The sequence below is a fragment of the Rhinoraja longicauda genome, chromosome 1 (genome assembly GCF_053455715.1).
Source record: "Rhinoraja longicauda isolate Sanriku21f chromosome 1, sRhiLon1.1, whole genome shotgun sequence".
Taxonomy (NCBI): domain Eukaryota; kingdom Metazoa; phylum Chordata; class Chondrichthyes; order Rajiformes; family Arhynchobatidae; genus Rhinoraja; species Rhinoraja longicauda.
Genome location: NC_135953.1, coordinates 76,395,857 through 76,422,864, shown reverse-complemented (window position 1 = coordinate 76,422,864; position 27,008 = coordinate 76,395,857). Strand labels below are relative to the sequence as shown.

The 27,008-nt window shown below is 41.6% G+C and overlaps 2 protein-coding genes across 2 annotated transcripts; both read right to left on the bottom strand.

The window, feature by feature from the left end:
* Positions 1-13,708: 13,708 nt before the first annotated feature.
* On the bottom strand, positions 13,709-18,421 carry LOC144610275 (testisin-like). Its single transcript, XM_078429271.1, has 6 exons — positions 18,280-18,421; positions 17,130-17,195; positions 16,233-16,401; positions 15,339-15,595; positions 14,857-14,993; positions 13,709-13,870 (listed from the first exon to the last, which is right to left on the bottom strand). The coding sequence occupies exons 1-6, from the start codon at positions 18,419-18,421 to the stop codon at positions 13,709-13,711; spliced, it is 933 nt and encodes a 310-aa protein (XP_078285397.1).
* Positions 18,422-26,111: 7,690 nt separating this feature from the next.
* Positions 26,112-26,756, bottom strand: LOC144609366 (uncharacterized). Its single transcript, XM_078428177.1, has one exon. The coding sequence runs from the start codon at positions 26,754-26,756 to the stop codon at positions 26,112-26,114; it is 645 nt and encodes a 214-aa protein (XP_078284303.1).
* Positions 26,757-27,008: the final 252 nt, after the last annotated feature.

Below are 27,008 nucleotides of genomic sequence, written 5' to 3'. Positions count from 1 at the left end.
ACTCTGAGGTAACATGAACCTAAAACATGAACTTATTACATAGTGAGAGGTACAGATGGCCTTCCATTTTAAACCCATCTTCTGATCATCATCCCTCCTGATTGATTTAGTCTTGTAGAGTAAGATAACTGATTGAGCTGAAGCAGTCCTCCATAATAAAATAGTCTCGATTCAATGATGATGTCAGTTATTCATGCACCAAATGCAAAATACTGGATTGAAATTCAGTCAAGTTTCATTACACCAGCTGAATGTTGTTGAAAAAACTGATTAAATCCTCTAAACAGTTTGTGCCAATTATTTTTTATCAACAAAGTGGTATTGCAATCCAGTCTCCATTTAAATAGAAATTTAGTTATTTTTGCAGGAAACGGGAAGGACTATTACAATATATTTGTATATAATTGTATATATAACTGTATAAAACTCCAGGCATCAGAATTAGGAGCTGGAGTCGACCCTTTGCACTTGCTCTGCAAGTTAGAAAGTTTATAGCTGGTTTGATTGTAGCCTTAAGTCTGCATTCAGAGAAAATGTCGTAATATTTAAACAAAATCTCCATTTCTATATTTCTCCACAAGAGAAAACATCCTCTACAATTGTGCTGTGAAAACCTTTCAGGAGCATATGTTTCAGTCAAATTTCCTCTCTTCAAAACTCCAACGGGTACTAGCCTAGCCTGTTCAGCTCCAGGTAAGTCCAGCAAGCCTTTCTCAGTTCCAGGTCGGTCAAGCAAAACTTCCCTTAGCTGCTACCAATACATTAACAATTATCCTTGAACAAAATAAAGACATTACTCTATGCAGTACTCCAGATGTCTCATTAGTGTTCTAAATCCGAAACATAACCTAGTTTAAGATTCAATTCTGTTCCCAATAAATTCAGTATACTCTGAACCATCTGGCATCCATCAGGAGAAGGGGATGCTAGTTGCATGAACATTACTCGAAAGAAGAACACTTTTGTACATTTGAACAGCTACATGGATAGAAAAGGTTTAGAGGATTATGGGCCAAGCTAGCAGGCAAGTGGGATTAGCTTACATGTGGCATCATGGTCGATAAGGATAAATTAAGCAAAAGGAACTGTTTCCGTGCTGTATTAACTCCACGACTCAATCACACTTATACTCAATGCATAGACTTTTATATACATTGCAAAGTATGTCTTCTTCTTGCCCTTTTAAATAATATTTTTAACTGCAATTCTGCACTAAAGTCCAAACATTATTCATGTAAAATACTGCCAAAATCAATTGAATAACTATACTCGCCATCACACGATAGCCAAATCTTCAGAGGATGTTGCTTTTGATCAGCTTTCAACTGCATTGTTTTTAGTAATTCCATAATACTTGAATTTTTTTTAAAAGTCTTAATACTCTTAGAATTTTTTGCCAGTTACATGAGAACTCCAGATGCATAAATACTGAATAAAGTAATTTACTGTAATCATGTTCTGTTAACGTTCACAGTTATTTGTAATGCCTGTGTGTAACCTGTATGTAAATCATGATGAGGACATGCAGACCTGTCTGCAACCCAGATGATTTAATTCTCTCAGCATTTTGGTTATACTCGACCAAGTGGACCCGCTGGGCCCAAACCTTTCCTACATTGGTGCAGCACCCTCTCCCCTCTCTCCCCCCCCCCCTCTTCCCCTCCCTTCCCCTCGCCAAAGAAGTAATATGTTTATGTGTATTCTGAGAGTCTCTGAATCATCATTGTTAAATATTCAAATGGTGATAGATTTGACAGCAGGTGTGGTTCAGAAAATCTTTTGGAATTTCCAAAATAGAACAAGTGTTCTTTGTCAATGGAAAGAATTGTTATGAGAAAAATGAGATTAATATTACATCACAACATTAAAATGTAGTGTTGCAAATTTATCAATGTTTCTATCAAATCACTTTAAATCAGATAATCTGATTGACAAGTTAGATAGAACTTATTGTATGTTTTGAACTACTGCCTTTCATCGCGACCTTTGAGATCTTTATCCATCCTTGAAATTGTTGACATTTCAGGTACTACGCCCCAATGGCCGAGAAATACAATAGCAAATGAATTGTATTGAACACAATGCCTTTGTGGCCTCATAGCGTGTTGTGTTCTGCAGCTGCGGCTCACCGGCAGTCTCTCCGTTTTTTTTGGTGTTTTTTTGTCATTGTCGTTGTTAAATGTACGTTTTGTTTTATTTTTAATTCTGTGTATGTGGGGGGGTGGTGGGGGGGTTGGGGGAAACCTTTTTTTCAATCTCCTCCTCAACGGAGATGCGACCTTTACCGTGTCGTATCTCCGTTCGCGCTACGGCCTAACAACGTGGAGTCGGCGGCCTCCAGCTGGGATCGACCTCGAAGACTCCGGTCGCAGGGCCTGGACTTACCATCTCGGAGGCTTCGGCCGTGGGCCCTGCAGACCGCAACATCGGGAGTTCGCAGGTCCCTGGCTGGCGACCGGCTTTTGGGAGCTCCAACCGTAGCAGCTTCAACCGCCCCGAAGCGTGAGGTACGTTCAACCCGCCCGCAGGCCCTTCATCAACCTGCGTGGCCTGGCCGCAGCACTTTACATCGCCCGGTGGGGGCTCAGGACTCTCATCGCCCTGCGTGGCTCGGCCCTGGGACTTTACATCGCCCGGTGGGGGCTCAGGACTCTCATCGCCCTGCGTGGCTCGGCCGCAGCACTTTACATCGCCTGGTGGGGGCTCAGAACTCTCATCGCCCTGCGTGGCTCGGCCGCAGCACTTTACATCGCCTGGTGGGGGCTCAGGACTCTCATCGCCCTGCGTGGCTCGGCCCTGGGACTTTACATCGCCCGGTGGGGGCTTCAAGGGGTTGGGAGCCTCGACTGCCTCGTGGCGCCACGGGAGAAGAATGAGGAGGAGATAAGACTTTGCCTTCCATCACAGTGAGGGTATGCCTAGAGCAATCACTGTGATGGCTGTTTTGTGTAAAAAATTGTATCTGTGTGTCTTGTGCTTTTTGATGTCTGCTGCCGGACCCTGACGTGAGAGGACGCTGGCGTTGAGTATTCGCCGCTTTTCCGTCAGGATAGTTTGTCTGTTTGTCTCTATGTTAATTGTATTTGTAAAGCGCTTTGAGCATGTGATAAGGCGCTATATAAAATAAATATATTATTATTATTATTATTATTATAGCCTGCTCGGCTCGGCCCTGGGACTTTCCATCGCCCGGTGGGGGCTCAGGACTTTCATCGGCCTGCTCGGCTCGGCCTTGGGACTTTCCATCGCCCGGTGGGGGCTTCAAAAAGTTGGGAGCCTCGATCACCTCGTGGCACCACGGGAGAAGAATGAGGAGGAGATAAGACTTTGCCTTCCATCACAGTGAGGGTGTGCCTAGAGCAATCACTGTGATGGCTGTTTTGTGTAAAAAATTATATCTGTGTGTCTTGTGCTTTTTAATGTCTACTGCCGGACCCTGACGTGAGAGGACGCTGGCGTTGATTATTCGCCGCTTTTCCGTCAGGATAGTTTGACTGTTTGTTTCTATGTTAATTGGTTTTGTAAAGCGCTTTGAGCATGTGATAAGGCGCTATATAAAATAAATGGATTATTATTATTATTATTATAGCATCACAACATGCTTTAAAGCCAATTAAGTAATTTATATTTGTGGATACTTTTATAATGCATCAAGCTATGCAAGCAACCAAGATGCCAGAACCCCCATTTGGCATTTCCAAAGAATAAACCTTCTTGACAGTGATGTGAAGTGACGATTGACAGTGAAGGATTACGGTGTGTAAAGGTTTAACTTTTGAGTTTAAAACTTTAATACATTAAACTATTTGAATATTTGGCCAAAATTAGCGTTAGACTTCCAAATTAAAGTCGGTTTTTTAACCTTTTTCTTTCTTTTCCTTCATCCTCATGGGATTGAGGGTGATTAAGTGAGAATCTAAATATGATCACCATAAACAGGATTATGACTTGGTTTCAGAATTGCAATAACGTAGCATCCACACTTAATCACCTGGGAAGTTACTACAGATTTTTAAGATCAAGCTCTGGTATTTTATATCATTCTTCACATGTTTAAATTATAATGTTTTATTTTTAATTGTTTACTGTATATCATGTTGTTACTTGTGAGCAAAGCACCAAGGCAACTTCCTTGTATGTATTGATTAGTAGGACTGGCTGTTACAATCCCTGAAGTTTTGCACTACAATTGACTTGCATGGTGTTGTTCTTGGGGATGACCACTAGGTTTTGTTGCTACCATTCAGACACATCTTCAGTTGTGTACCTCAATGTCACTGGCCTTTTATCACAAGACACCCCCAGTCGAGGCAGGCCCACCAAAGGGTGATCAGACCTGGGTGTGTGTCTTATGGTTAGCCTCTAGATGGTCATGTGGCAGCCCAGACAACATCTCTTCTTTTCAGCCTTGGCTAATAAAATTTATTCAATTCCATTTATTCAAACTAGCTTCAAATTCAATATCAAACATTTCCAACTCCATCTGCTTCATTGTTTTCAGGCTTGTTGTTGCACCTCCTTGGATATCAGGTGGACTCATCTTTTGCTTGTCTTCCAGTACTACCCTGATTTTTCTTCACCCCTTTTTATCAGGGCAGACTGGCTTGAATGCTTGTCTGCTGGTATGACACTTGATTCTGCAGCAATCTGGGTTCAGCGCTGACCTCTGGTACTGTCTGAATGGAGATTGCAGTACACACACACCAGTCTACATTGATGGTGTCGAAGTAAAGATGGTTGATAGCTTCAAGATACTCGGAATAAATATTACCAGCAATTTATCCTGGACCAGCCACATCAAAGCTATGGCCAAGAAAGCACATCAACTCCTCTACTTCCTTAGAAAACTTAGGAAGTTTGGTATGAACCCAACAACCCTCACCAACTTTTTCCAATGTGCCGTGAAAGCATCTTGTCAGAATGCTTCACAGCTTGGTTTGGGAACAGCTCCATCCCAGACCGTGAGAAATTGCAGACAGTTGTGGACGTAGTAGCCCAGACCACCACTCAAACAAAGCTCCCTTCCATTGACTCCATCTACACCACATCACCTCATCAGGGCTGCCAGCATAATCAAGGACCATCTCATGCCGATCACTCCCCCTTCTCCCCTCTCCGATTAGGCAAGAGGTACAGAAATTCGAAAACATAAACCTCCTGATTCAGGAACAGTTTTTCCCAGCTGCTATCAGGTAACTGAACGGTGGACAGACCTCCCATCTACTTCTTTGGAGACCTTTGAACTATCTTTAATAGGACTTTATTGGACTTCAATGTTATACCTCTGCATTAAACAATGTACCCTTTAACCTATACCTGTGTACGATGGACGACTTGATTGTATTTGTGTCTTTTCTTTGCCTGCATAGCATACAAATTAAAGATTTTCACTGTACCTCAGTACACGTGACAATAATAAACTAAACTAAACTAAATAATTGCATTGACTCAGCTCTGCAGATGTAAGTCAACCAGAACATAGAACTCATCATTTTAGAAAGTATCACTTGCAGTTTCTTTTAGCTCCTTTGAAATTGGGATTACCAGATTTGTAATAAGTTGTAGTATTATTGAAGAACTGACATTGGTTATTTCTCAAGTTGACCAGCTAATCAATACTGTCTTATGAATTAAAAAAAATTGTAGATGATGAAAATCCAAAATAAAAACAGAAAATGCTGGAAATACAGCATCAGAGGTTATCTGGCCTGCTAATCTTTCCCAGTATTATCTGGTTTTAAGTTAATGGTTTTGAGTTCCAAAAGAAAAACTTCTGGCCGCTTCAACAAGCTCACACACTAACCTATTACTAGATAACAATGCTGAATGTAATAAACTAAAATTAGCTACATGGTAGTATCCACTCCTGCATGAGTGATATATTTTCCACTGGAATTAATGATCACTTTAAAAAAACTATTGATGGTAGCCTGAAGCATATTTCCATTTCCTGACGAATAATAATTCTCAGGAGAACTTGGCCTATTGTTCTTTGCAAAGTCATTTTGAATTGGCTGACTAATAGGAAGCAGCAGGAACAAATAGTTTTTATCTTGGTCAACAGGATGTAATAAGTTGTGTGCCACATGGATCAGCATTTAGACTCATGCAGCAGGTAATCAAGCCCTTCAGCCCAATTTGTCCACGCTGACTATGGTGGTCTTTCCTATCCATGTACCGACAGTATCGGGTTTTCTATCCATGTACCTATCCATGTACCGAACCGCTTGATCCAAGACTGCAAGAAATTACAGAGAATTGTGGTCACAGCCCAGACCATCACACAAACCAACCTCCCTTCCATTGACTCCATCTACATTTCACACCACCTCGGCAAGGCCACCAGCACAATCAAGGATGAGTCACACTCCGGACACACCCTCTTCTCCCCTCTCCTTTCAGACAAGAGGTACAGAAAATGCATACCTCCAGATTCAGGGACAGTTTCTTCCCAGTTGTTATCTATATCAAGCTCTCTATTCCCCTCATGATGTTATATATACAAGATCACCTTCCAGTCTCCTGTGCTAGAAAGAATGAAATCCTAGCCTTTAAACCTCTCCCTATAGATCAGGTCCTCAAGTCCTTGTAAATCCTCTCTGCACTCTTTCCAACTTAATGCATCTTTCCTACAACAGGGTAACCAAAATGGAACACAATACTCCAATGTATTCACCAATATCTTCTACAAATGTAACATAACGTCCCAATGTCTATACTCCCTGAATGATGAAGGCCTGAGTGCCAAAACACTTCTTCACCACCCTATCTACCTGCGATGCCCTTTTCAAGGAAATATGTACTTGTACTCCTAGATTTCTCTGCTCAACAACAGTCCCTAGGACCCTTATGTTCACTATGAAGATCCTGTCCTGGTTTGACTTCCCAAAATGCAACACCTCACAACAATCTGAATGAAACTCCATTAACCATTTCTCAGCCCACTTGCCCAGCTGATCAAGACCCGCCTGTAATTCTTGATAATTACCTTCACTGTCTATGATACCATCTATTTTAATGTCAACCGCACATTTACTAACCATGTCTTGTACATTCTCATCCAAATCGTTGATATAGGTGACAAACAGCAAAGAGCCCAGCACTGATCCCTAAGGCACACCACTTGTCACAGGCCTCCAATCTGAGAAACAACCTTCCACCGCTGGCTCGAAGGGCTGAATGACCTCCTCCTGCACCTATTTTCTATGTTTCTATGTTTCTAAAATAAAAAGTTCCCAACACAATAGGTGAATTGCTCCCAGACCGATGTGCCCAATGCATGGAAGCCACGCAATTGCTGACTACATGGGAACGAGTTGATCTGAAATTACTGTCAAGGTACAGGTTCAGGAATGCATATCAAACCTACATATTAGTGTAGTTTGCTACACTATGTTAGAAATTCAGAATAAAGTCTGTGTGCAGTCGGGGCCAGAATGTTCTCACATCATTCCTTCTTACAGAACTCCAACAGATGGTTCCATTTCAGGATTCCAATAACAGTCAGTACTGATAGTCAAGTTGGATACCACCCCTCTGTAACTCTGCTATCTAGTATTAAGGCTTTTTGAAAGGCCAGATACACCACATCCAATTTTCCATACTCCCTTATCCATTCTACTTGTTACATCCTCAAAAGATTCCAGAAGATTAGTTAAGCATGATTTCCCCATCATAAATCCACGCTGACTTTGACCGAACCTGTCACTGCTTTCCAAATATGCTGCTATTAAATCTTTAACAATCGACTCAAGCATCTTCCCCACTACCGATGTCAGGCTAACTGGTCTATAATTCCCTGTTTTCTCTCTCCCTACTTTCTTAAAAAGTGGAGTTACATTGGCTACCCTTCAGTCCATAGGAACTGATCCAGAGTCTATAGAACATTGGAAAATGATTACCAATGCATCCACAATTTCTGGGGCCAACACCTTGAGTACTCTGGGATGCAGACCATCAGGTCCTAGGGATTTATCTGTCTTCAGTCCCAACAGTTTACCAAACACAATTTCCTGACTAATGTGGATTTCCTTCAGTTCCTCCCTCCCACTAGATCTTTGGTCCTCTGGTATTTCTGGGAGATTGCTTCTGTCTTCACTAAGTAAGACACAAACAAAGTACTTGTTTAACTGGTCTGCCATTTTCTTCTTTTCCATTATAAATTCACCTGTTTCTGACAGTAAGGGACCTACATTTGTCTTCACTAATCTTTTCCTCTTCACATATCTATAGAAGTTTTTACAGTCAGTTTTTATATTCCCCACAAGCTTTCTTTTATGCTCTACTTTCGCCCTCTTAACTAACAACTATATCCTCATCTGTTGAATTCTAAATTTCTCCTAGTCCTCCAGTCTGCTGCTTCCTCTGATCATTTTATATGCCTCTTCTTTGGATTTAACACTATCCCTAAGTTCCCTCATTAGCCACTGTTGAGCCGCCTTCCCTGTTTTATTTTTACACCAGACAGGGATGAACAATTGCTGTAATTCATCCATGCGATCTTTTAATCTGTTCCATTGCGTATCCACCGTCAACATTTTAAGTATCGTTTGCTAGTCTATCCTTACCAATTCCCACCACATACCATCAAAGTTACCTTTCTTTAAGTTCAGGACCCTTGTCTCTGAATTAACGGTGTCATTCTCCATCTTAATGCAGAATTCTGCCATATTATGGTCACTGTTGCCCAAGGAGCCTTGCACAACAAGATTGCTAACTGATCCTTCCTCTTTACACAATACCCAGTCTAGGATGGCCTGCCTCTCGTTGGTTCCTCTACCTATTGTCTTAGAAAACCATTCCGTATACACTCCAGAAAGTCCTCCTCCTCAGTGTTGTTACCAATTTGGTTGGCCCAATCTATATGTAGGTTAAAGTCACCCATGATAACTGCTGTACCTTTGCTACACGCATCCCTAATTTCCTGCTTGATGCTGTCCCCAACCTCACTGCTGTTGTTTGATGATCTGCCTACCAGTCCAACAAGCGTTTTCTGCCCTTGGCTATTCACAGTTCTACCCATACCGATTCTACAGCATCCAAGCTAATGTCTCTCCTTACTATTGCATTAATCTCCTCTTTAACCAGCAATACCACTCCATCTCCTCTTACTTTCTCTCTATCCTTCCTGAATATCGAATACTCCTGCATGTTTAACTCCCAGTCTTGGTCACCCTGGAGCCATGTCTCCGTAATCACAACTATATCATATCCGTTAACAACTACCTGCGTGTTCAATTCATTCGTCTTATTGCGAATGCTCCTCATATTTAGGCACAAGCTTTCACATTCTCAGCCCTTATAGAATTATGATGTAATGTGGCCCTTTTTGATTTTTGCCATTGATCTCTCTACTTCCCACTTTTAGTTTTTTCCTTTCAACCTTTTTGCTTCTGCCCTCGTTTTATAGCCCTGCATTGGTTCCCATCCCCCTGCCATATTAGTTTAAACTCTTCCGAACAGCACTAGCAAACAATCCCTCAAGGACATCGGTTCTAGTTCAGCCCTGGTGAAGACTGCCCGGTTTCTATTGGTCCCACCTCTCCCACAACCAGTTCCAATGCCCCAGGAATATGAATCCCTCCCCCTTGCACCTTCTCTCAAGTCCTACATTTTAATTTATCTCCTAACTACCTAATTTCGCTTTGTCGGACCTCATCCTGTTTCTTACCTTTGTCATTGGTACATACGTGCACCACAACAACTGGTTTTCCGCCCTCGCCCTGCAGAATGCCCTGCAGCTGCTCAGAGACATCCTTGACACTTGCACCAGGGAGGCAACATAACATCCTGGAGTCTCCTTTGTAACCACAGAAACGCCTATCAATTCTCCTTGCAATAGAATCCCCTATCACTATAGCTCCCACTCTGTTTTCTGCCCTTCTATGCAGCAGAGCCCACATGGTGCCATGAACTTGGCTGCTGCCGCCTTCCCCTGTTAAGCCATCTCCCCCAACAGTATCCAATAGGGCATTTCTGTTTTTGATTGAGTTGGCCGTGGGGGACTCCTGCACTACCTGCCTTTTCTTGGGATGACTGGTGGTCACCCATTCCCTCTCTGCCTGCGCAACGTTCACCTGCGGTGTGACCAACTCACTAAACGTGCTATCCACTACACCCTCAGCATCACAGATGCTCCAAAGAGCATCCATGCGCAGTTCCAGCACCACAATGCAGCTTGCCAGGAGCTGCAGCTGGACATTCTGTGGCCTTTTAAACTTTGGTGAAACTACGAGGTAAATTAAAAGGCATAAAACCTGTTTGCAGTGCATTCAGAAAGTATTCAGACCCTTTCACTTTTTCCACATTTTGTTACGTTACAGCCTTATTTTAAAATGTCAGGTCCTCTGTGATGTGGACTCCCAGGTATTTAAAGCTGCTCACCCTATCCACAGTAAACCCATTTATCTCCAGTGGCGTGTACGTCCTCGGATGTTGAGCCCTTCTAAAGTCCGCAATCAGCTCCTTAGTTTTTGTGACATTCAAGAGGAGGCTGCTGTCCTGACACCAGAGTGCCAGATCAGCCACCTCCTCCCGGTAGGCCTTCTCATCGTTATTGGAGATCAGGCCCACCACCACAGTGTCATCAGCAAACTTGATGATGGAGTTGGAGCTGAACCTGGCCACACAGTCATGTGTGTACAGGGAGTACAGTAGGGGGCTAAGGACGCAACCCTGGGGGGATCCTGTGTTCAGGGTGAGCGGGTTAGAAGTATCTCGACCACTTGGGGCCGGGCGGTGAGAAAGTCCAGGACCCTGGCACACAGGGGAGTGTTAAGCCCCAGTTTCAGCAGCTTAGCTATTGTGCTTAAGGTCGTTGTCCTGTTGGAAGGTGAACTTCCGCCCCAGTTTGAGGTCCAGAACGCTCTGGAACAGGTTTTCATCAAGGATCTCTCTGTACTTTGCTTTGTTCATCTTTCCCTCGATCCTGACTAGCCTCGCAGTTCCTGGTGCTGAAAAACATCCCCACAGCATGATGCTGCCACGACCATGCTTCACCAAAGGTATGGTATTGGCCAGGTGATGAGTGGTGCCTAGTTTCCTCCAGACGTGACGTTTGCCATTCTGGCCAAAGAGTTCAATCTCAGTTTCATCAGACCGGGGAATCTTATTTCTCATTGTCTGAAAGTCCTTTTGGTGCCTTTCGGCAAACTCCAAGCGGGCTGTCATGTGCCTTTTACTGAGGAGTGGCTTCATCTGGCCACTCTACCATAAAGGCCTGATTGGTGAAGTGCTGCAGATATAGTTGTCCTTCTGGAAGGTTCTCCCATCTTCATAGAGGAACTCTGGAGCTCTGTCAGGTTCTTGGTCACCTCCCTTCTCCCCTGATTGCTCAGTTTGGCCGGACAGCCAGCTCCATGAAGAATCCTGGTGGTTCCAAAATTCTTCCATTTAAGAATGACGGAGGCCACTGTGCTCCTCAGGACCTGCAATGCTGCAGAAATTGTTTTATACCCTTCCCCAGATCTGTGTCTCATCACAGTCCTGTCTCAGAGGTCTACGGTCAATTCCTTCGTCTTCATGGCTTGGATTTTGCTCTGACATGCAGTCATCTGTGGGACCTTGAAAGACAGGTGAGTGCCTTTCCAAATCATGTCCAATCAATTTAATTTACCACTGGTGGACTCCAATCAAGTTGTAGAAACATCTCAAGGATAATCAATGGAAACAGGATGAACCCAAGCTCAAATTTGAGTGTCAGAGCAAAGGGTCTGAATACTTATGTAAATATGATATTTCAGTTATTTCTTTTTAATTAGTTGACAAAAAATTTTAAACACCTGTTTTTGCCTCTTCATTCTAGGGTATTCATTGATGAGAAAAAAAGAGGAATTGAATCCATTTTAAAATTAGGCTGTAACGTAAGAAAATGTGGAAAAAGTGAAGGGGTCTGAATACTTTCTGAATGCTCTGTACAAACAAATCATTTTTAAAAAATAATTAAATGAGGTACTTTCCAGTTCATAAGAACATTAGCAGTAGGCCTGACACCATTGTTCACACCCTCTTCCCAAAGGTGCTGCCACATACTCTTAATTCAACCTCATTTGGTCATTCTATTATTTATTTATTTTTTGGCACTACTTCAGATTGCACTGTCTGCTATTTTCTTCTCATTGTATTAGGTATAACTCCAATGCTTTTCATTGCTGCACATTGTTTGATTTACATCTTCATGTGAAAACAACATTTCTCTGCTTGTGTATTTATATGAAAATCTAACCTGAATCTCCCTCATCTCTTCCCTCCTATGAACCAACCTGGTCAATTGCCAATTTTTGTTTTTATCTCAGGTAAAGGAAGGCCCCATAGCAGAAGTGTCCACGTCGCGGGGCTGGAAACTGGAAGTGTCCTGAGCTAATTCTGCTACCACTATCGTCTACTGTACAAGTGATGGCTCCCACTGATTGTCGCCGGAAGCTTGCGCCCTTTTCAGTTCGGATGATGACAGTGATGTAACATTTGAATGGTGGACACGAAAGAAGAAGGTAAAGGAAAAAGATTGCATACTATTTTGCTCAGGGCTTCCTTCACTTTTCTTCCCACCCTCCCAATATATGTGGAGACCACTACTCAACATTTCAAAGCACAGAATCCTTTCTTTGATAGAATGGCATCTTCCTGTGCACAGATTATCTGCTGACTTCCCAAAATTAAGGTGGCAATTCATTGCTTTTAACATTCCTAAATTTAATATTTTACAAATGTAGGTTGTTTTACCTCACACTCCCTTCGAGAGAAGAATTATAGTTTTCTTACTAGTAATGTTTTAATATATTAATGTAGGTGCACAGTAAAAATATATATATTTTGGAAAGAGTAGATTTTCAAATTAAATGACAGTATTCTGTAATTTGGTAAGGAAATCAGCACCAAGGTACTAATCATTGCGATCTTAGTATAAGAAGATAACTGCAGATGCTGGTACAAATCGAAGGTATTTATTCACAAAATGCTGGAGTAACTCAGCAGGTCAGGCAGCATCTCGGGAGAGAAGGAATGGGTGACGTTTCGGGTCGAGACCCTTCTTCAGACTGAAAGGTTAGTGAAATCTTAGTGAAAGGTTGTGTAGGTTAATTGTCTGAATGATCCACTCTGGCTTTCTCATGGTAAAGGCTCCAAGATTACCGCAGTAGTGTATTGTTAAACATACATCACTACTTTCCCTTCTCCATTTACAAAGCTTTATTAAAGACAACTTCTACTCAAATAGGAAATTCACTGTATACATTTTATTGCGAACAAATTATCCTTCATTATGTCAATAAAAACAGTATAATTTACAAGTAGTTACATTGTAACATACAAAATTCCACACTTGACATGGAAATTAGCTTGTGAGTTCCAAAATATTAGAACAACATTAACAATCCAAACTAGCATTTTAAGATAGTCAGAGTTCCAAGACGGTTAACTTAAGCAACTGATTTAATGCACTAACAAAAATAGAAAAGTGAGGACACAACAGTATTATGCTAAAACCAGTTGAATACAAAGCTGGACAGTTTAAAATCCAGTTTCTCAAAATGGGTTTCTTTACAATCTCGTCTAAGACCATGATAAAGCTTTAACAAAACAAGATGTTTTACATTCAAACTCCAATGTAACATGAAGCAGTTCACAACAGTGCTGTAGCTGAGTGACACCGCAGTCATCAGCACCAGTCAAACACAATGATGGTCACAAGTCAGGCTGCCAGCAGCACTCATTATTGTATTCCATCCTGTATCCATTCATGAACAGCTGCTGTCTCTGCATATAGTCCTGGATGTTCAGGTCTCCCACAGCCTATTCCAGCGGAAACAACTCCTGCAACAATCCACGCACGAGAATTCCTATCTTGGCACAGCAACGGCCCTCCAGAATCACCCTGGGGAGAAAAGAAAAACAACTTTATTGTTGTTTGTTTACGACCTGTGGCACTCAGTGGGGTCGTTATGTTGCTACAACTAGTCTGACCCATCAGCTTCAAACCCTAAAATGATTGTTTCTTTCCACAGATGCTCCCATCCTGCTAGAGACCTTTCCAGAATTGTTTCTAACTTGTGCAATTAATTGTGTTCACCTGCCTTTGGTTGCTGCAATGTTGTTTTAACAGCAGGGAGAGTCAGGAGTGGAGAAAATGAATGTTAAGTGCCTCAATTTCCGGTTTTATTTTCAAAGGTTATAACATCAAGGGAGACTCCAGCCATTCCAACCAACATTTTGGAAGTGTAGATTTATTGAAATGTAGTGATGGAGCAACTATTTTCTGAATAGGCTGGTAGTGGGATTCATTCATTTGCAATATTTAAGGGCAGGATAGCAGGTTGAAGAAAGATTCACTTATTCAGGTGTTTTTGCATAAATCCCAGAAAAACAATTGCTAGTTTCAATTCTTGGCTCAACCTAGTGATCACCAATTTATTCCTGCATGCACAATAGGGCTTGTTAACATCTCCTCACTAGTGAAGAATTTGGAATGAATGTGCCATGCATCATCCCAAAAGGAAAAGTGGAAAGTAAGCTGTTCAAACTAGCACCCTACAGGATATGTGCATGTGTATAATTAAAAACTGACACAAATTAACACACAGGAAAGGAGTTTGTAACGAACAATGCATCATTTCCATCACTATAGAATTCTACCGTTAGTGAAGCCATCTCCAACACCACACACAGCTAAACTTTCAGACCCTCCACCCACTTTAACAACTTAACCAGAATTTCATCACCCATCAGTATCCCCACATATTGGCCTTTAAAATATTTGGTGGATCAAGCTCCAAGCCATTTCTTACCAAGTAAAGTTACATCCAAGAAAGAAAAAAATGGATCATCCCAAGAAGTATAAATTAATCCAAAACAATTCCATACCTTACACGCATCTCTGCCTCCTTCAGGTGCCCCTGCACAAATCACGTGTGAAACTATTTTTGGCATCTTCTCCCGGCACTTGGATTTGGTGAATACCTTCACTTCAGTCTTCAAAAGCTCATTACTTAATGGTCCAGCTGGAAAGGAACAGTAGGAAGTTAGTTTGTGATCCCAAATAGTTGCAAAACATGTCAAATGTCATTTCAGCCCTCTTATGACTGCACTGTTCCTACATTACAATGCACCAGATAAATGCCTACACAAATAGTTTAACCTATTTGTTCAAAAGAGGTCAAAAACATATGGCCATCAAGTTTTAATATTTTGCCAAAATAACTGCCATTCCTTCCATATTGTCTTACTCTCATTTTAAACGCGTCCTTCACAGCCAGAACAGAAATTATTTTTTTAAACAATTTTGGGTGACCCAAGTTACAATAATAATATCAAGAAAACAAATTTAGTATAATTTTGATCATTACCATTTTCATTTGTTTGTCCCCATCCAATCGTTGTACATGTTTGGCCAGAAATGGATGTCGTGGCTGCAGGTAGACAAGCTGGTTGGACAAAGTCTGTGTATTCAACTGGCTCGGCCAACTCCAGTAGGGCAACATCATAATCAAAATTTGTTGCATTAGGATGAATCTTTATTGTTTTAATTGTACGTTTCTGGATATTCTTTGTTGCCTGATCCAATAAATGGACTCCAAAAACAGCAGTCCAGTTGTCTGCCGTACTAGAATTCAAAGATAAATTGAAATAAGTTTGAATTTATTCATACAAAAATTATAAAACATATTTTTACAATGTAGCTTATCCGTACCCTCTCGTTGATTTAACCTTTCCCCCTCAGTTACAGAGCCAGATTATAGCAAATGGTGTCAAATGTTCACCCATATTTAAGTTTCTTTGACACTAAATGTTCACTGGACATGAAGACCAAAAAAGCATAATCACATTTAAGAACTGCTTATTGCAAAATTAATACACTGGTCGTCAATATTCGAATGAGCAGTAGACATGGTTCCTCAAACGTCAAATAAACAGCACATTATCCAGTGTTAAAACAATGATCTCAACCAATGATCGCAAGCCACATAGAGGAAGCACAGATGTGTTGTGATATTGTACAATTGCCAATTTTATAAGTTGAATTACAGAATTCCAATTAACAGATCATTTTACAGTGAACTGAAGGACATTAACAACAAACACCAATTTGATTAGCCTTTAGAATGTAGCATCCTACATTTATTTGTGTTATATTACATATCAGGATCAGGTTATCTTCAAGATATTAATCACAGGGGAGCAGCAATACAGAAACAAAACCAATATTTTTTTAAGGTATCGATGAAGGCATTGTTATTTACCTGCCTCCAAAGCAATGGGCAGCTGATAAAATCCATCTACAGGAGATGAGTGTTGCTGCACAGATGTGTTGATTTTGGAGCTGTAAACTGACTATAAAAGGCCACTCGCCATTATTCGTGGTCGATCCACCTACAATCCTGTCAGATTGGGTTTTCCGTTGGCCACATCCTTTCAAAGAAAATGTAAATAATATGTTAGTATGCCAAACCCTCAAAATTTCCTCTTGATCTGCAAAATTTTTAAATGAAAGCTTTGAGGAAGCCATTAATGTTATAAAGTGCTAACTGAAGCCACAAAGTCCCTTTACACGAGATGTTACCCAAAACCCATGCCAAAGGAAACATTTAAAAATATCCCTTTATGTCCTAACCTTCTAGACTTTCATCTTCAAGTCCACTGATCACCAATTACCTTGGATTTCATCATTTCTTAGCAAATAGCACAGTGAAAATAATGGTAAACTGTATTCTGCCATCTCAGGTTTCATCCATAGTTCTGTTTCTCTCCCTGCCTGTCTTCCTCCCTGCCCCCTCCCCCTCCCTCCCCCATGTAAAATAATGTGCCAAATTGTTCCACTGGTAACAGCTTGCACAAAATCAAATCAATCCTCTCCCACGGAGATTGTGCACACACACACACACACAAAGTCCCTGTGATCATATGGATTTCATCCATGTGCTCTACTATATTCCGCAAATTCAAAATGTGAGGATTTGCAGTTTATTGCCAAAGTGTAGGTGCGAGGTAGAATCTGGGGAGGAGGAGTTGATGGGAATGTGCGGACAATATTAGTTCTGCACCGGGTTAGTCCAGACATTGCTGGCCAATGGTCAGTAAGGGTTCAGAGAACTAAAGCACCAATTTTCATGTTGTATCTCCATTCTATTGCAACTTACCACAGGCTGTATATTCAGATCTTCTGCAAGCTTCACTGTCCGTGCACTTGTGAGGGAGATAAAAGACTGCAATACAAAACATTTTACAAAGCTATTATATACAGCCAAGTAATCTTAAAGGCTTTCATAAAAATCTTACAAATGAATGGACCTCAACTTGGACTGCAAGTTGTTCCAACGGGCATTTACTCAGGTTCAACATTATCCCAAAGACACAAGGACCTGGACGTTTTCACCCAATTCCACAAATCTAAACTTTTGTAATAAGAAAATTCCTGGCAGAGCTGTATTTAAAACCTCTTCAAAAGCATGAGTTATGACATGTTTTCCAAAACAAGGAAGTATTCAATTTTCCAGTGTTCCAAAAGCTTCCACCAAAAAGAATATGGAATTTTAAACAAGTATCCAGAGGAGTATTTGAAACAACTATTTTCTTCATTCCTATTTACCAGTTTATGGGTTTCTGGAAATAACATCATTTTTAGTCATTGTTGTCCAAAACCTAATCAGTCTAATTATATATAGTCCAATGGTTTAAAAATTCGAAGGGAGTTTCACTCACAGGTGACCTCCGTGCATCATTTCTAGCAAGCTCAGTGGTATACTTGAAGTTTTTATTCCAGTTAAAACGAGAAAACATCGTGCAAGTTGAAGTTTACAAAGTTCGTGCTTCTTCACCAATTCACACATTCAGAGTGTGGCTGGTCGCATTACAAAAACACTCAGCCAGTTTATACCACGTTCTTTCAGCTCAATGTCAATGGACACGTAAAGAGAGCAGTAGTTAGAGTAGAGACCCCATATCAACATCTCAAGATTTGCAACAGATTGAAATCAAACGTGGGGGGAAAACACGACCAACGATATTCAACTCCACCACAAATACAAAGTCAGACCATAAAAAAGTGGTATTTAGCAAACGCACCAGTAGCCTTTGGGAAATGCTAGCGTGGGAAGATTCACAACATCAGTAAAAACCCCCATCAGAACGGCTAAAATAAACTTAATGTTTCATTTTACAGAGAGAAATTGATTTGCCTTTGGAAGAATTAAACATATCGATCCTCAAAATAATTGCCGTCAGTTAGGAAAGACAGAAATTAAAACCAAAATTGGTTATAATTTCGCCTTTACAAAGCAAATTACTCACCCAACATAAAAGCCATCAGCGCTGCAATTATTAAAACGAACAGCGATGCTGAAATTATTGCCAGTATCTTAAACACTCTGGACGTCGGTATCAGAGTCTTGACCTCCTCGGTCTTCGCCGCTTCCACATTCGCGATGGTCATTTTGACAACGAGAACAAACGAGCAGCCACTGGAGTGAATCCGATGTCAACCACGACTCGCAACCACAGCAGTGAATGAAACCAGTCAACGCGCCGGTATTTATGGAGAGGAGGGAGTGGCATCAGGTGCCTCCAGGTCTGAGCTGACGGGGCAGATCCCCGCCTGGTGAATATGTCCTGGGCGCTCATCCGCCCTTGCACATTTACATTGGAGTATTATTGTCTTAGAAGGAGCACAGCAAAGTCCTGGAAGATGCAAAGTGACAGATAATCTGGCCTAGTGATGGTGATGGACTGACTGTTGTTGGTCCCGAACCAAGAGTGGACAAGGCAGTTGCATTCCAAATTTAATAGTGCAATTAGTAACTAATATTTCATCAAAAAGACAGGAACTATCCAACGTTATAAAGTAGTGTTGATCTACATTTTCTTTTTCAGTCTCGTGGAATCAACCCTTGGGCTTTCGACCCACATGTGACAGTAATGTCACTGAGTCATGGAGGAAATGGCACATGGGGAAAACAAAATACCTTGAATGGTTTACTGGAAATAATCAAAAGTAGGCGAGTTAACTATTTGATCAACGTTGACTTGCATTTATATTTTACCTGCAGAACAATTAATGTTGACAGACAAGAATGCAGGTGCTGGAATCTGGAGCAAACTGTAAACTGCTGGTAGAATTGGACAAGTCAGATAGCAACTGGTGAGGCATAGAAACATAGAAACATAGAAACAAAGAAACAGGTGCAGGAGTAGGCCATTCGGCCCTACGAGCCCATTCAATATGATCATCGGATCATCCAAAATCAGTACCCCGTTCCTGCTTTTTCCCCATATCCCTTGATTCCATTAGCCCTAAGAGCTAAATCTAACTCTCTCCTGAAAATGTCCAGTGAATTAGCCTCCACTGCATTCTGAGGCAGAGAATTCCACAGATTCACAACTCTCTGGGTGAACAAGTTTTTCCTCATCTCAGTCCTAAATGGCCTACCCCTTATTCTTAAACTGTAACCCCTGGTTCTTGATTCCCCCCACAATGGGGAACAGTTTTCCTGCATCTAGCCTGACTAATCCCTTAAGAATTTTATATGTTTCTATAAGATCCCCTCTCATCCTTCTAAACTCCAGTGAATACAAGCCCAGTCAACCGATTCTTTCATCATATGTCAGTCCCCCCATCCCGGGAATTAACCTGGTGAACCTACGCTGCACTCCCTCAATAGCAATAATGTCCTTCGTCAAATTAGGAGACCAAAACTGCAAACAATACTCCAGATGTGGTCTCATCAGGGTCCTGGACAACTGCAGTAGGACATCCTTGCTCCAAAACTCAAAACCTCTCACAATGAAGGCCAACATGCCATTAGCTTTCTTCACTGCCTGCTGCACCTGCACGCTTACTTTCAGTGACTGATGTACAAGCACACCCAGGTCTTGTTGCTCCTCCCCTTTTCCTAATCTGACACCATTCAGATAATAATCTGCCTTCCTGTTCTTGCCACCAATGTGGATAAGCTCACATTCATCCACATTATACTGCATCTGCCATGAATCTGCCCACTCACCCAACCTATCCAAGTCACCCTGCAGCCTCACAGCATCCTCCTCGCAGCTCACACTGCCGCCCAGCTTTGTGTCATCTGCAAACTTGTTGATGATACATTGAATTCCCTTGTCTAAATCGTTAATATATATTGTAAATAACTGGGGTCCCAACACTGAGTCTTGCAGCACCCCACATTCTGAAAAGGACACATTAATTCCTACTCTTCGCTTCCTGTCTCCCAACCAGTTCTCTATCCATGTCAATACCTACCCCCAATACCATGTGCTCTAATTTTGCACACAAATCTCTTGTGTGGGACCTAGTCAAAGGCTTTCTGAAAGGCTTCTACTTTTACCGATCCTGTCATTGCTTTCCAAATGCGCTGCTATAACATCTTTAATAATCGACTCAAGCATCTTCAGGCTAACTGGTCTATAATTCCCTGTTTTCTCTCTCCCTCCTTTCTTAAAAAGTGGGGATACATTGGCTACCCTCTAGTCCACAGGAACTGATCCGGAGTCGAGAGAACGTTGGAAAATGATCACAAATGCATCCACAATTTTTATAGGGCCACCTCCTTGAGTACTCTGGGATGCAGACCATCAGGTCCTGGGGATTTATCTGCCTTCAGTCCCAACAGTTTACCTCACAACATTTCCTGACTAATATAGATTTCCTTCATTTCCTCCCTCCCACTAGATCCTTGGTCCCTTAGTATTTCTGGGAAATTGTTTGTGTCTTCCTTCGTGAAGACAGAATCAAGGTACTCGTTTAATTGGTCTGCCATTTCCTTGTTTCCCGTTATAAAATCACCTGTTTCTGACTGTAAGGAACCTACATTTGTCTTCACCAATCTTTTCCTCTTCATGGTCGATGATTTGGGATGGTCGATGATTTGGGACGAGACCCTGCGACATAACTTTTGCCTGTGAGATTTTTCTTTATGTTTTATGATATATCAATGTTTCTGCTCATCCCACCTTTAGTAAGCAATCCCCAATTCCATTGAGAGTGTGATAAGGTGCTTTCTTCTTGATTTGCTCCAGTTCATTTGATGCAGGTAATCCCATGGCACTGTTGAATAGGAAGTTTCAGGATTTAGACCCATTTGCAAAAAAGTAAAGGCAATGCACTCAGAAGTCAGAATACTGCGCATTGGGAGGAGTATGCCAAACCTTACTGAAAGTAATTTGCAAAGGAATCAAAAGGGAATCGATGGATATGCACGAGAGAATAAGCTGTTAGGCCACATAGCAACAAAAGGGTGAGTCGGACTGATTGCTGTTGAGATTTGGCATTGATACAGTAGTTTCGGCAGCAAGTGAATAACTGAGAGGAGGAGCAGTGCGGGAGGTTTATAAAGTAACCATTCGTGTTCAGGAATGTCTGTGCCAAGTTTTAATATATTTACCTAGATGTAGAGCTGCACAGTAAAAAAATATATTTTAAGAGTAGATTTTCAAATTAAATGATGACATTCTGTAATTTTTTCAGGAAATTAGCACCAAGGTAAGAGATCTTAGTGAATGGTTGAGAAGGTTGTGTGTAAACTCTCTCCAGAAGTGCTGCCTGTCCTGCTGAGTTATGCCAGGTTTTGTGTCTATCTTGAGTAGGTTAAGTTTCTGAATGATCCACTCTTGCTTTCTCATGGTAAAGGCCTCAAGATTACTGCAGTAGTGTATTGTTAAACATCCATCACTGCTCTCTCTTCTCCATTTACAAAGCTTTATTAAAGACAATTTCCACCCAAACAGGGAATTAAAGGAAAACATTTTATTGCAAACAATTTGCTATCTTTTATCAAGTATAATTTACGAGTAGTCACATTGTAACATACAAAATTCCACCACTTGCGATGGGAAATTAGCTCACGAGTTCCAAAATATTAGAATAACATTAATAATCCAAACTAGCATTTTAAGATAATGTCACAGTTCTAAAGAGGTTAATTTAAGCAACTGATGTAATGCATAGCAATATTACTAAAAAATTACCAAAGTGAGAATAAACAAGATTATGTTATAATTTGTCTTTCTATACTTCTCTTTCCATGAAATTCACCAGGTCAGGAAGCATGGCCTCTCTATCGTCAACCTCCTGTATCAGGCCTGCTTTGTCTCTCCATTTCTCTCTGAGCCTATAGGGCAGTTTCAGGACGATAGCCTTCATATTACTAACAACGTTCATCTCTTCCATGTGGCTGCCATTTCTCATGGAATCACAACAACCACTGAGAAACATTGCAAACTCATGCAATGCCTTCACATCCTCCGCCTTAATAACTGGCCAAGCAAAGGCCTTTTTCATGTATGCGTTAGCAATCTTCTGTTTGTCACCAAAATGCTCTCCAAGCAATCTTCTTGCCTTTCGATAGCCCGCATCCGCAGGCAAATATCGGCAACTCCTAACAAGCTTCTTCGCGTATCCACTCGTGTATTGCTCCAGAAATCGCAGACGATCTCTGAAACTCGTGGTTTTCATTTCCACTCCTTCTTCGAACGCCGCTATGAAAGCCTCATATTGTAAGAAATCACCATCATAATGAGGATTTTCCATTGGGGGTAAGGTAGCAGAAAGATTTTGTTGGACCATGAGCTCGCTGAGTCTCGTTTGGTTCCTTACTAATTCGTAGAACTCATTTTGAGGTCCCTGACTTGGTTCAGGGCGATCCTGGTAAACTCTGTCATGAGCCCCATAGTCAGTTGTCTGACTCTGTCTGAGTGTAGGTAGCTGACGAGCGGGCCTCTGAAAAGAGTATTGGGTTGGCTCATCCCGAGCCGTAACAGGCATCCCAAAGGTAGGTTGCTTCGGTCTAGCACCCGGTTGCTTTGTTAAAGTTTCGTCGACCATCCACTTACTCAGTGCCAGTTTGGCGTCACGAGACCAGGCTGGCACTGGCTGTGGGTTGGCCTCAGCCTTTGGTTCCAACTTAGTAGCTCCTTCTTGGATTAAGGAACCCTTCTTCTGGGAAACTCTCGAGCTGGCTTTAGACCTTCGGCCCTCCAGTACGTCCCTCCTTGCCTCTGCAGCTGCCAGCTTTGTGGCTATTTCCAGCCGTTCCTTCTCTCTCTTCAGCTGTTCTGCTTGTCTTTCGGTCTCTCTCTTCAGCTGTTCTTTGTGCCTTTTCAGCTGTTCTTCTTGTCTCTTAGCCTCTCTCTTCAGCTGTTCTTCTTGGTCCTCAATCTCATATTTTTTCTCTAAGCGGCAGCTTGTAGCGAGAGAGCAGCCATCTCAGCTTCAGCTTCAATTTGAGCGGAGACCATCGTAGCTGAACTGGCTACAGAATCGGATTTACGTCTAGATCTTCGCGTTGAGACGTTTGAGACACTATCCTGAGGTGTAATCTCTTCTTCAACCTCTACACCTTGTCGCAGCGCACCTTCCACTGTAGAGTGCGATGTTTGAGCCATGGCTTCAGGCATCCATTTCTCCACGTCAGCCACGAAACCGTCAAAAATCTTTTCCCTCTCTTGGAACCACTGAGTGTGCCATTCGAGTTGTCCTTCTGGTAATTACAAACACAATCTCGAGTGTTGTTTTTCTCCAACCTCTTGGTGAAGGTTAAGCAGGTGATCCATATTAGATCGTACAGTGTTCACATTCCCATCTGATTCCATCAGTTTCTTCTGACATTCAATCGATTTGATGACCTTCCTCCACAGCTTGTCTCTCTCCTTCTGGCATTTTTCCAGATAGGCCGCCAGTCCTTTTTCCGAAAGATGAATGTCTCTTTTTTCATATCTTCTTTTTTGCTCCACATTTCCCTCGTACTTCGTACTTACAGTTCTTCGTACTTACCTGACGGAAGATCCATGATAATTGATGCTTATCACTATGTTCCAGCAACACCAGAAGAATTCAAAACAGAATGAGCCTTTTTCAAAACACCTCATTAATTTCAAGGATTAAAGTCTTCGGCAAGCACCTATGGTAAACAATCGCTGGCTGAGCACTTTATCTTTCAGAAGTTCATAACATCTTTAATTTCAAGGTCATGCTCAGCGAGTTGGGCTTCCTTATCTCGTCGTAGCAAAACAAGCTTCTTGTATCAAATAGTACTTCTGCAGAAATTTCCCACAGGCTTTTAAGTTTTTTAAACTTCTTAACTTCAAATTACGACTAAACAGTCGTCTACTCACGGTACCCGGTCAATGAAGTCTTCAATCTTCCGATGATCCAGGGGTAGACCGTGTCAATTTGCCTTCGACCGGCAGGTTCTTTGTTCCAGGATTTCAGCTCCAATCTCTGGCAGAGATTCAGTTTCTTCTTCAGTTACACTGTAGAATCGGATTTTGCTTGTAGAACAAGTCTTTCTTAAATTCCTTTGACTTTAGTCCATACAGAGCAAATTCTTTACTCTAATTCCTTCAGAGCAAGTTCTTTACTCTAATGTAATGGCAGTTTCTATACCATCTCGAAATCCCACTTCGATAGCCATTACTTCTCGGGGATGAAATGTAGTTATAGCTTACGCACACGTCGCACCCTGATATGACAAAACGAATCTTCCAAACTCCTTTTCTTCATTAATTGGTTTTATTAAAGTAGCACAAATCATAGGGTAATAAATCAGTTTCCGTACTTTATCAACTGTTTCTTCTTCAAACAATATCTAGAAATTCTTGCAGTTATTACCGTGTGGTTCTTACAAATATAACTGGTGCGAGCGCATGGTACGAGCGCGTGGTAAAGAACTGTATGCTCACCATCCTCCGAGTCTAAACTGACCCACAACCTCTGTCGACACACTAGCCTCCTCCCATCTAGACACTCCCAATTACGCATTAAGTCACACCCACAAGCAGGCAAAAAAGACATTAACTAGAAATATTAAAACATAGCCATAACACAATGCTGAATTAAGCATAAATGGCTCATACATACCGGCCCCTAATTGTTCTGCGTATATAACGAAGCAATTACTAATAGATATCAAAGGAACTATAAAAGCTTAATATTCATCCAATAACAAAACAATATGCATTACATATACATCAGCGTACAAATTTCCTTCGCAATTCTTCAATCTTCTCCTTCACCTTCCAGAAGCAGGCATATCTTGGTTATTGATCTTACCAAAATATTGTCCTTAGTTTGAAGTCGTACCGTATGCACAAAACCTTTAACGTCCGGCATAATCTCCAGTATCCTGCCCATCAACCAAGAACCTCATGGTGCAGTAGAATCAACCACCAAAACGATATCACCTGGAATAAAATTCCTTCTCACTCTCAACCATCGTTGACGTTCCTGAATTAAAGGTAAATATTCTTGTGTCCACCTTGAATTTCAACTTGTCAGGATCCGTTTCCAAACTACTCATAGCAGTCCGAATCTCCTTCCTCTTACGAGACCACTGCAAAAGCATTGTTCTTAATTTAATTTAATTTAATTTAATTTAATTCAATCTATTCCGTGATGAAAAGTAAGTAATTAGATAGTTTGTGGAATCTAGCGGATCCTTACTAATGACATTAATTACAATGTCTTGTTTGACCTCCGGATCATTGGTAAGGATTTCAGTTTCCAGCTTAAACTTTGGCCATTCACTGTCTGGTCTACAGAGAAACTCTGGCCCACTGATCCATCTCTTATTACTTAAGAAGCGGTCCGCTGTTAATCCTCTAGACGCCTCACCCGCAGGATTCTCCTTGGTATTAATATACTTCCACTGTGATACCTTAGTAGCATCCCTTATTAAAGAGACCCGGTTTGCTACGAAGGTTAGGAAACATTTGTTTTCATTATTAATGTACTTAAGCACTGTCATACTATCAGTCCAAAAAGTAGACTCCACCAGCTCAAGCTGCAGCTCCTTATGCAGCAATATGTCAATTCTAATGGCTAAGACTGCGGCTTCAAGCTCCATCCTGGGAATCGTCATTTGCTTCAATGGTGCCACTCTGGCCTTTCCCATTAAGAACGCAGTATGTACTTCACTGTCATCATTTTCCAATCTCAAATACGAAACAGTACCATAACCACTTTCACTTGCGTCAGAAAAGTGATGCAGCTGTGCAAATCTGATTCGACCAAAGTTTGTAGGCTTCATACACCGGTCCACTCTGAACTCCGAGATCTTGTTGAGATCTTCTAACCACTCTGTCCATCGCTGAGAGACGATTTGCGTTATACTCTCATCCTATCCAAGTTTTTTCTTACAGAGATCCTGCAAAATTAACTTGGCTGGTAGTGTAAATGGTGCAAGAAATCCCAAAGGGTCGTAAACAGAACCAATCACAGACAGGATGCCCCGTCTTGTACATGGTCGATCCTGAATCGAGATTCTGAACTTGAACACATCTGTTTCAACGCACCAGTGCAATCCCAGTGCTCGTTCCATGGGCAGATCGTCCTTATCCAAGTCCAACTCCCGTGTCTCCTTAGCTCTGTCCTCCGGTGGAATAGTTTCCAGTACAGCACGGCTGTTGCTGATCCATTTCGTTAGCCTGAACCCTCCCTTATTGCAAAGGGAAGTCAAATGTTTGACCATTTGAATCGCTTCTTCTTCCGTCGTCATAGATTTTAAACCATCGTCCACATAGAAATTGCTCTTTAATGTGTTTGTCACCTCTTCTGAAAAGTAAGCTTTATTATCCTCAGCGGTTTTCCTCAATGCGAAGTTTCCACAACTCGGCGATGACACTGCTCCGAAGAGATGTACCTCCATCCTATATTCAACGAGATCTTGTTGTGCATTACCGTCTGGCCACCATAGGAATCGCAAGTAGTCAACTTGTTTTTCCGAGACCTTGACCTGATAAAACATTGCTTTGATATCTGCCATCAAGGCTACCGGCTCTTGTCTGAATTTGATAAGAACTCCGATGAGTGAGTTCGTTAAGTCTGGACCCTGTAACAGCTGACAGTTAAGTGATTTACCCTTGAAAACCGCAGCACAGACGAAGACCAGTCTTAATGTTCCCTTCTTTGAATGATACACCCCTTGATGTGGGATATACCAAAGTTCTCCATCACTTCTATTCAGCTGGTCTTCCGGCACTCTTTCTGCATAACTTTCTGCCATTGTAATTGTACA

Excerpts from the sequence above, each read along its gene's own strand:
- LOC144609366 (XM_078428177.1), bottom strand. The coding sequence starts at position 26,756 with ATGGCAGATATCAAAGCAATGTTTTATCAGGTCAAGGTCTCGGAAAAA.
- LOC144610275 (XM_078429271.1), bottom strand. The coding sequence starts at position 18,421 with ATGACCATCGCGAATGTGGAAGCGGCGAAGACCGAGGAGGTCAAGACT. Across the intron at positions 15,596-16,232 it reads GCCCATTGCTTTGGAGGCAG|TACGGCAGACAACTGGACTG; the intron begins GTAAATAACAAT and ends TTTGAATTCTAG. Across the intron at positions 13,871-14,856 it reads GAGGCAGAGATGCGTGTAAG|GGTGATTCTGGAGGGCCGTT; the intron begins GTATGGAATTGT and ends TTTTCTCCCCAG.